The following is a 10,708-nucleotide window of genomic DNA, read 5'->3' on the forward strand; positions in this document are numbered from 1 at the left end:
CGGATTATGCAATCTATTATGATTAGATAGGTATTGTCTTATGCTGGCATTAGGATTAATGTGCCTAAAAATATAGTCACATCTAGCCTTCCAGATGAACCAGCAAGTAGTTTCATGGATTCTACTGTTCTTACTGGTTGTTTCAGAGGTAAACCTAGTATTCAACCAATTCAAAAACTTTGTGTTGTGATCAAACAACCCATGGGAAGGGCAAAGCAATAGTTGCCATACTGAAGTAGCCACATGACAATTTAGAAACATATGTGTCATATTTTCCTCACCACGTTTGCATAAATTGCATATTGGATCAATAAGTGTAGAACGCTTGCATTTTAGCATTTGTAGGAAAGATTCCATGAGCTCTAGATAAAATTTTTGATAACTGAAAAAATGTCCATTTTCCACAGGATTTCCCAATATCCAGTCTGAAGATAATTCCTGTAAAGATAATCCGTTTTAGACTTGTAAAGTGATTTCATTGTAAAGTTTCCAGAGTCAGTTAGGTTCAAACAATTGTATCTTCATGTAATAATTTTGTGGATTAACTCAGCAATGTGATCAAAAGTAAACCAAGTGGTAATGAGATTTTTGTTCCAATCTCCACAAGGTAAGATAATATGTTCAACCAAAGTTATACCTACAGGGAAATCATCAGGTTTAGGGGTCATGGAAGAGATTAAATAGATCCAAATATTCTCCCATATTCTAATCTTTTTACCATTTCCAATCCTCCAGGACCTATGTTGTTGGATATTGTTTATACCTTCTATAATACCTCTCCAAATCCAAGAGTCTCCATCTTTTGGTTTAGTGTCCATATTTAGGACATTTCTATCAAAGAGTTACTTAGCATCCATGAGTTGAAACCAGAGAGAATACTTGTCTTTTTCCAATCTCCAACCTATTTTTGTTATCCTGTTGAAGAGCTCCATATTCTTAAAGCCTAAACCTCCCAATTCCTTTGGCTTGTAGAGTACTGTCCAGGATTTAGGGTAGTAACCTTTTGGGTTATCCAAGCTTTTACCCAAAAAAAATCTCTTTGAAGCTTGTTGAGGTCTTGGAAGGTTTTCTTTGGAAATTTGAAGAATTTCATCTGGTATATACTGGTAGTAGAAGTGATAGAACTTATAAGGACATGTCTGCCAGCAGGATTCAAGGGACTATTTTTCCAGCTGATCAATCTTTGTTTCAGTTTATCCACTCCAAGTCTAAAGGATAAAATCTTACTTTTGTGAGTAAAAAGAGGAGATCCCATGTATTTGTCATGAAGATTCAGAAATTGGACCCTCATATCATTTCTAATGTAGGTGCTTAGATTAGGATCAGTGTTGTTTCTAAAGAAAACACCAGACTTGTTGAAGTTGATTAGCTGACCAGAAGTTTCACTGAATGTTTTGAAAATATCCATTAGATTTTGGCTTTCAATCTTATTGACTTTGCAGAATACCATGCAGACATCAGCAAACAAGAGATGATTGATGGGAGGAGTATTCTTGCGGATTTTTATACCAGTGATTATCCCCAAATCTTCAGCATGGGAAAGAGTTCTTGAAAGGGCTTCCATACAGAATACAAAGAGATAAGGTGATAGAGAATCACCTTGTCTTAATCCTCTGGATGGTTTGAAAAACTTATTAGGAGAACCATTGACTAGAACATCAGAGGTGGTAGTAGAAATATACTGGTGAATTAAGCCACACCAGTGGGAGTTAAGCTCCATTCTTTTCATAATGGCTATAAGAAAATTCCAGTCAACTTTGTCAAAAGCTTTAGCCATGTCAATTTTAATGCCCGTGCTACCATTTTTTTTTCCTCTTTGATACCTCATGGAATGAATGATCTCATGAGATATAGCAATATTGTCAGAAATTTGTCTACTAGGTATAAAGGATGATTGGTATAAGATAAGGTTTCATTCTCTGAGCAATTAATTTGGATATGATCTTATAGGTTGTATTGCATAGACTAATGGGTCTGAAATGGCTAGGAGAAGAAGGGGTGTCAGTTTTGGGTATGAGAGAGATGAAAGTGGAATTCATTTCTTTGAGATCGAATGTGACCAGAAGAGAAGAAATGTTGGAACATCTTAACAATGTCAGTACCCTAGATATCCTAATTAGCTTGGAAGAAGTTTGCAGAAAAACCATCAGCTCCTAGAGCTTTGTCACCTGCCATACTGAAGATGATATTCTTTATTTCAGACATATTTGGGGTTTTGTTCAGGAGAGAGTTGTCTTGATGGTTGATGGTAGCTGGTACAAGGTGTATAATGTCAGGGTTTATCTTAATGTGTTCAGCAGTAGACATTTTGGAGAAGTAGTTGGTGAAGCAAGCTACAACCTCCTGATAATCAGATATGCATTCTCCAACTTCAGTTTGTATAGAATCTATTATATTTCTTCTAATTCTGCATTTCGTAGCACTGTGGAAGTAGTCAGTGTTTCTGTCCCCTAATTAGATAATTTGATCACTGCTCTTAGTCTTCCAGAATCATTCTTCAATATCTAGCCAGTGTTTGAGGTTCTTTCTAGCAGTTTTAAGGGCATCTCCTATATCCCTTCTGAAATAATTTTTGTGGAGCCAATCCAAATGGTTTTTGCAGTCTTCCACATTAGTTTTGATGTTACCATACACCTCTTTGTTCCAAATTCTCATTTGAAGTTTGATATATTTGAGTTTCTTAGCTATAAGAAAAGAATTAGAACCAGAGAGATCTTTTCTCCATCAGCTATTATTTTCTTACAATCTTCATGTTTAAGCCAAGGGCCAAAGAACTTGAATGGGATTTACCATTCTTCCAAAGAGGATTAGAATTTAAGAAGATGGGATGGTGATCAGACCCTATGTCCAACATATTTGATATGGTAATGTGTGGAAATAGGAGTATCCAGCTATCAGTTTCCATTCCCCTATCTAGTCTTTGTTCAGTGAGAGAAGGACCAGTTCTTTTGTTGGACCAAGTACATGGGCATTCTGTAAAGCCAATATCTACCAAATCCAAGTCTAGGATTTTGTTCTGAAAAAAGGTTGCTTCAATAGTGTCAATTGGGTTAACATTATATTTCTCAGAGTCACGGAGAAGGAAGTTAAAATCTCCCATAATCATCCAAGGTAAATGATTAGTAACGACAGTATTTTCCAACCTACTCCATGATTCCACTTTTTTTTCCAATTCGTAAAGGCTACCATAATAGCCAGTAAACATACAAGGGGTGTGAGGAGCAGTGGTAATTATAAACATTGATGTGGTTTAGGTAGAAGTCACTGATTTCAACATTAATAGTGCTTTTCCAAATCAAATCTAGAAAACCAGTTGTGCCATTGACCCCTCCTGGTTCAACAAACCAAAAGTTGCTAACATTTACTTCACTCATGATCTTCCTAATAAAAGCTTTCTTTTGTTTTGTTTCATAGAGGAAGACGATGTCGGGGTTTAATTTGTTCAACATGTCATTTAGATATTTCTTAGTATCTTTTGTGCCTAACCCCTGGTAGTTCCATGCAAGAGAGGTAAAGAATTGCCAGAAATAGGAAACTAGAGGGTACTTTGAGGTAGGTGTTCTAGTGATGAGCACGCAAGTGTGACGCATTTTCACCCATAAATACATTAGCTGGGATGATTCGATTGAGCAAATCAGGGAAGATAGGTTTTTCTCGGGTTTTTAGTTTGAAACAGGGAGTGATTTGAGAGATTATTTCGGCGATTTGGATTAGTATGATCCTGTTACGACAAAACAGGATATGTATATTGGTTAGAATCGATTAACAAGGGCCGAATCATTGCTTTTGGATAAAACATAATAACATGAGTAACCCGAGTTCTGTGTGTGATATGGATGTTTGTGTGTGCCTGTTATGTGTTTAACCACTTCTGGGATGTTGACTGAGCGTGTTTGGAGTGTTTCAACATGATAAGACAGCGTGAGAAGATAAATTTGGTACGAAAATATCTCGAGGATATATTCTTTTACTTCCGAGGAATGGAAGAAATTTTGAAATGATTGAGCGAGATTTCTTGGTGCTGCTGGCTATATAAAGGGTGTTGGTCTTGGTGTTGCAGAGAAGGATATCGAGAGTTGGGAGATGATACGGACGAAGAGGAGAAGTTGCAGAAACTTCTCTGCTGCAGAGAGGTAGAAGAATAAGAACACAGACGACGCTACAGGTCTGTCGTTTTACAATTGTCACAGTTCTGGGCTTAGTGACAGTTTTTCTACGAAAATTTCCGAATATAGTTTCTGTAACAGCTGCTTTGAACATTGTAACGGTGATTTTGTAACGTCCACTAAGCGTTGCAAATTCTAGGTTTATCTTATTTTTCTCATTTTCTTCATTGTAAACACCATTTGAGCTATATAAAATTTTTTTGAGAGTGTCTACATCATGAGTAGCTAAATCCCAACACTGGCTCGACGGAAGAATCCGAATTTCATATATGGGTAAATTTATTTTATTCTTTTTATGACTATTGCACTTATTTTAAATTGAGTTATGATTTGATTTAATTAGTTATTATTTTATTTGATGGGTCATGCTTGCTAAAATGTTTGATATCCCATGCTTACGATTTATAACTAATATTTTGAGAATCAACCTTGGAAAAAGTAAGAGTCCATGTTTTTATTTATTGAGCTATAATTGTTGAAGAATAAATAATTGAGTCTTATGTTATGAATTCAGTGGAATCCTAGTCCTAGTAACTCTCACTTTTGTTTATATTTTTTTTTTTATTTTCGTTAAATCTTTAAATTTAATCTTCACAAGTCTTAGAGTTCGAATCTATTTACTACAACAACAACTAAAAATTCGATCATCTAGCAATGTGGTCAAAAAAGAGATAGATATACTGAGAGTAGCTTAGCAGTTTAGTGATGGTGGTGATGCTAGTTATACTACTATGCAAATTTTGTGGAGAGTTAATATACATTAAAAATACCAGAGTAAGGAGTACCTTATAATTGAGAGTGTTGTTCTCCAAGGAACCATAAGCCAGATTCTGAGTAGGGGCAGTGGGATGATCTGTCATTGGTGAGTTGATAGGATCATCCTCCATGCTGTTTATGGGCTTCTTTCTTTTTGGTTCAGCTCTGTCTGAGGCATTGGTTTTTTTCCTTCTTAGGTTCAAACTGGTGATTCTTTTTCTTAATTAGCTTTCCAAGCTTCCTTCTTTTTCTTAGCAATTTCAATATCCATTCTAGGTTTAAGGTAGGTAGGGAGTTAAAGGGGAAAGGATTTAGAGGAGGTGATGCTAGAAAAATGTTGTTATTGAAAAAGGGATCAGGGTTGGTTTGGGATTTAGTTCCTTGAGCTCTAGCTGTAGCATTCAAATTTGGTTTCTTCTAATAATTGCTGGCGAGCTTTTTGACCAAATCATTTTTTTTTGTTCCTCAAAGGCAATAACATCAGGGTGTTGAGAGGTTTCAGCTGAGCCATTTTGAAGGGATTGAGCTCCAAAGATGAGTGGTTCACTTGGGAGGTAGCTAAGTTAGCAACAACACTTTCCAGTCCATCTTATTTTGCATATTTCAGTTTGGCTTCAAATTCCGTCACAACATCTTTATCAGAGTAAGTTTGATGAATGATTGCTTTGCCTGTTATGACACTTTTCCGCTTTTGAGTTAAGGGGGATTGAGGTGGTTGGCATGTTGATGGTGTGTGGTTGGTTAGGTGGGGATTGGACAGAGAAAGATTGGATGATCAACGATTCTACAGACTTTACAAAATTTTATACCATTGAGAGCATAGACAAATTCCAACCAGTGGGATATGATAACAAAAGAGCCGTTTATTATAATAAAAGTACAGATCCTCTCTTGTTACTAATTGAATAACAAGTTATACATCCTCTCTTGTTTCCCAGACCTCTCTGTCATATTGCTCTCATCATGGGAAATGTGCTAAGCAAAACCGACAACAAAAGAGCCGTCCTCTCTTCTAACCATCCCTCTAATTCCTGTAAGAAAAAAATTAGAAGAAGCACCATATTGTATTTGAGGAGAAATTTTTTAATGAGGGCGTTTCCCGAAGGGGACATGAGGGACAAATGATATGTTGACACATGTATTTGATTCCCATGAATTATGTTTCCAAAAAGTGGAAATTTCTGAGGAACCCAAGTTTGGTTCCTCTCTCTTCCAGAAACCCATCATTAAGATGGTATATATGTGTAGTCCAAAGCGTAGAATCTACGGTTAAAAACAATAGGATTAGATTACATTCACATTTATGCATTTTCACATGGACTAAGTTAACCTTGTCGCATAATATTAATAAATATAAATTTTGTTCGTCATTTAGTTATGGGTCAACTTTATTCCCCATTCAAATCCGAGAATCCAGGTCCACTTCCAACCAAAATATGCGCTCCCACTGAGAGCTTCTCCAATGACAGGTGTGTGGAGATAAATGTCAAATTTCACTTAGGATGCACATCCATTTTCTTTAAAATCATTCTCCAACCCGGATGTCATAAATCAATGTATGCATAACTTTAGGTAAAAGGATAATGTCTAGTTTCCCACATTTCCCTTGACATTATCTACCATCCTAGTTAGCTTTTTAAAATTAAAAATATATTTATTTACTAAAATTAATTCTAATACAATAAATAATCATTTTTAGATCTAATAAAATTTTAAAATTACTAAACATAAAATTTACATTTAACAAGAAAATGATCACAAACAACACCATTGGAGATGAATAACTTTTTTCACCGAAACTTAAGGAAAATTTGGAATAAAGATGTCTTGTTTGTGTTTCCACATCGGAAATACATACAACAACCATCGGAGAAGCTCTAATTTCTATAAGATCCGAGATTTTGGGTCAACATTAGATAAAAAAAGTTATTTTTCATAAATATATGTATACATCAAAAAGAGCTCGAGGTGCGATTGAAGATTAATCTTCTCTTGAATCCGTATTTCCTCTGTTAGGCTTGCCAATATGAATTTTTTCTCGTGAGTTTTTTCGTATTTCTTCCTATCATAGTTTCTGATTTGGATTACTTGATAAGTGGCTGCGGCATACAAGAGTGTAGTCTTTCTTTTTTTTGGTTGAGTTATTAGCTCTATTACATACCGAGAGAAGAATACAAGACCAGAAGAACCTTCGATGTGAGATCAAACTGTACCAGATTTGATATGGTATAATGATAGATATTGAAGATAGTGACGAATACATAGATTAATCTCGGTCGGGATAATGGCGTGAAATAGCAATAGTTCCACTGTTCCATCCAGGAACACCTTTTGCAATTTAAAATTATAATTGATAATCATCGGGTGAGACCACAGTAATCATATATAGATACTAAGTTACTGATGGCTGCCTATTGAATGTAAATTTGATTTTTCACTTATTTGATATATACAAGTGAAAATTTGACTTTTCATCCGTAATGATAAACTGTATTTTCACTTCAATAAAAATGGAATTTTCGCCAATCTTACATAATTACAAGTGATAGATAGAGTTTTGGTAAATCTCATCAAACAATCACAATTACGGATAATTTTGATTTTTACACTATGTAGTAATTAGAAGTCAAAAATTCAAATTATCACCAATTACTAGCTTATGAAAACCTAAATTTTCACAGACCAAAGAAAAAAGAAAATCAGAATTTTCACCATCTTGTGAAAACTGAAATTTTCTTCAATATTTTAGGTGTGTGATAAATTGGGTTTTCTTTAGAATTCGCTTAAGGTAGTCTTATTCGTTCAAGGAGAGTCTTTTATGGAGAAATTTAGTTGGGTTGGGATTTGCTATTTTAGGGGAGATTTCTGTGCTGGAGTAGTTTTAGGGAAAAAGATATTTTTTTTACTTTAATTAGATTTTTTCTAGTAAAAGGATATTTTAGTAATCATATATTTATTATTATTAATTATTGGTTCCTCATATATAGAATCTTATTGGTGGGTTTCTGAAACACAAAAACTATTATTTGGGCTACAGATGATTTTTTCCTTTCCAAAAATATAAAAAAATTGTATTTTTGGATAGAAAATTTGTCTCTATTGTTTGGGCTAGAGATAATTTTTTCTTTTCAAAAAATATAAAAGAATTGTATTTTTGGAGAGAAAATTTGTTTTATTAATTAGTGTTGGAATTTTTGGAAACATAATTCATGAGAATCAAATACATGTGTCAACATATCATTTGTCCTCCATGTCCCCTTCAAAAAACGCCCCCATAAAAAAAAATCGTATTTGAGTTATCTTTTTTTTTTTCTAACACATATATTTAAGTTATGATAATCTGGTATAAGAGAAGTCTATATCACTAAGATTTGGGGCATACATCTAGACATTCCAGCCTCACACATAGTGTTAATTTTGTGACATCGCCAATTTACTTGTTTTTTCGTGCCCAACACAAATCTTTGACAGTCAAGTGGGTGAACGGAACGAGTAAATGACATCCGACTCAAAAGGACTACTGATCACCTGGCTTACCTTATAGGACGTCCAAGAACTAAATAGTCCAAAATCCTCTTTTTTATACTAAAAGACCCAGATTGTCCTGATTATGCCTTTTTAATTAGATTATCACGTCTACGACATCCAGTCTACGAGATTGGCATTCTACGAGTTTACAACTCCACATAATTCTTTTTTTTTTCTTTTTCCGGTTGATTGAAGAACATTTAATTTGGTAGAAAATCTTTCAGAGTTCATAATACGCCTATTTCGCCATATTACATGCTTTTTTCAGAGTTCATAATACGCCTATTTCGCCATATTGCATGCTTGTGTCGCCTGTTTAAGACACCTTCATACTCCATATAAAAGGATTTTTTTCTTTTTCCGATTCATTGATTTTGTAGAAAATCTTTCGGATTTCATAACACGCCTATTTCACGATATTGCTTGCTTGTGTCTCCTATTTAAGACACCTTCATAACTTAATGCACGTTGATTGTAACATAAGATTTTGTTAATTAATTGAGAAATATCTTTAGTGTATCTCATATTTCGGTGTTCATTTTGGTATTTATATAAATTGAGGTATTAGGTTGTACCTAGCATAAGCGTTCTATTCCAACAATGGCTGTTGAGAACGTTCTCAAAGAAAATGAAGAATATGTTATTGGTTCGTTTTCGAAAATGTTGATTCATTTGGGAATAGGTTGTATGGGAAAGAAAAGCCATCTACATGATATATTGTTACATTACTGACTACCACCCTGCCAGCAGTTACATGGTATGTATGATGATATTATTTCCTCATTGATATTTCATGAAGCAATTAGTTGCCTTAATTGTATTGTCAACGCAACACTTCTTTTCGTATCGCCGATTGGTTGAGATTAGCTTTTTATTCAACTTTTTTATATCATGTTTTATCATGAACAATTGTGTAGAGTTTTACATTTTAGCTTTTAGTTTTAGTTGGATGAAGTTGAGACGAGCTAACCTACGGCTGTACCTAGACCTTCATATACAAGTTTGCCTTTGAATTGAAAGCGGTGGGTAGGAACTGTACGAACGTGCAATCTCAATTTTGTCTCTTGCATTTTTTTTTAGCTCAGTTCACTTTCTTAATGTAAAGAAAAGCGGTAAGAATTATTGGATGAAACTGGGTGTTTTTCGAGACGAATTATAATTCTTTTTTTGTTTTTTTTTGTTCTACTTGCTGTCTCACTTAATTTGTGTATTAACATACCTTTCACTAATTAATATTTTTCTTCTTATTGCAGTAGACCCATATTAGAATAACATGTATACAAGAAGTTCAAGTGAACGTGAAGAGAAGACCACCGAGGTATCCGTGCAGTATACGTGCCGAAAAGATAAATGAAGATTGCAAGATGAGAACATTCCGTGTAATGTCACCCTTGCACATGCACAATGTCTTACTGTTTATGATGAAACCCTTCGGGCTATCTTCTCGGCGTACAATCTATCAAACAGTTTTCCAACATTTCAAAATGTCAAAATGTTGGAAATAGCTGACAGTCTCACCACTGATCAAGGACTAATTGCTTTGCTCAAAGCAGCGCCTATTCTGGAGTCGCTCGTATTTGTTAAGTATTTTAGATAGGAAAAAGAAGAATATGGTGACTCTAATGATGAAAACGACATTGATGACGCTGAGAGCGATGGGAATAATGGAAACGAAGACCACAATCTCGACTTTGTATAGGACCAAAACAATCACGGCAATGAAGGCGATAGAGATGACTCTGATGCGTGCGAGTGTGACATCAATAATGAGGGTGAAAGCAGCTATGACACCGGAGATGATAGTACGACGCTCGGTAATGTGACCACTGGATGTTTATTTCCACACCTTAATTCAGTTTTTCTTTTCTTTTTTTTCTTAAAATGCCGAAATTATGTTTATCACTCACCAAGCTCAAACTCCTTTTGGTTCCCAAAACAAAATGTTTGTTTTATGAAATTTGTTGGGAACCAAAAGGAATTGGAGCTTTATGAGTGAGAAACGTAATTTCATCACTCCTTTTGGTTCCCAACAAATTCCATAAAGGAAAAATCAGTTTGCTTTATGGAATTTGTTGGGAACCAAAAGGAGTTGGAGCTTTATGAGTGATAAACATAATTTCGTCATTTAATAAAAAAAAGTATTAAAATGTAACACTATACTGCACGGATACCTCGGTATCAGTGAAGGTTTGTTCATAGCTTACAATGCTTCGCTTGAAGGTTTCAAGAATGGGTGCAGACCCATTATAGCATTAGAG

At 34.8% G+C, this 10,708-nt stretch overlaps 1 protein-coding gene across 1 annotated transcript; it reads right to left on the reverse strand.

Moving 5' to 3' along the window:
• Nucleotides 1–943: 943 nt before the first annotated feature.
• Nucleotides 944–1,777, reverse strand: LOC113352263. The gene has a single exon (XM_026596107.1). It carries the CDS (start codon nucleotides 1,775–1,777, stop codon nucleotides 944–946), a length of 834 nt encoding a protein of 277 aa, XP_026451892.1.
• Between the last annotated feature and the right edge of the window lie 8,931 nt (nucleotides 1,778–10,708).

This window comes from Papaver somniferum, chromosome 2 (assembly GCF_003573695.1).
Source record: "Papaver somniferum cultivar HN1 chromosome 2, ASM357369v1, whole genome shotgun sequence".
Classification (NCBI taxonomy): Eukaryota; Viridiplantae; Streptophyta; class Magnoliopsida; order Ranunculales; family Papaveraceae; genus Papaver; species Papaver somniferum.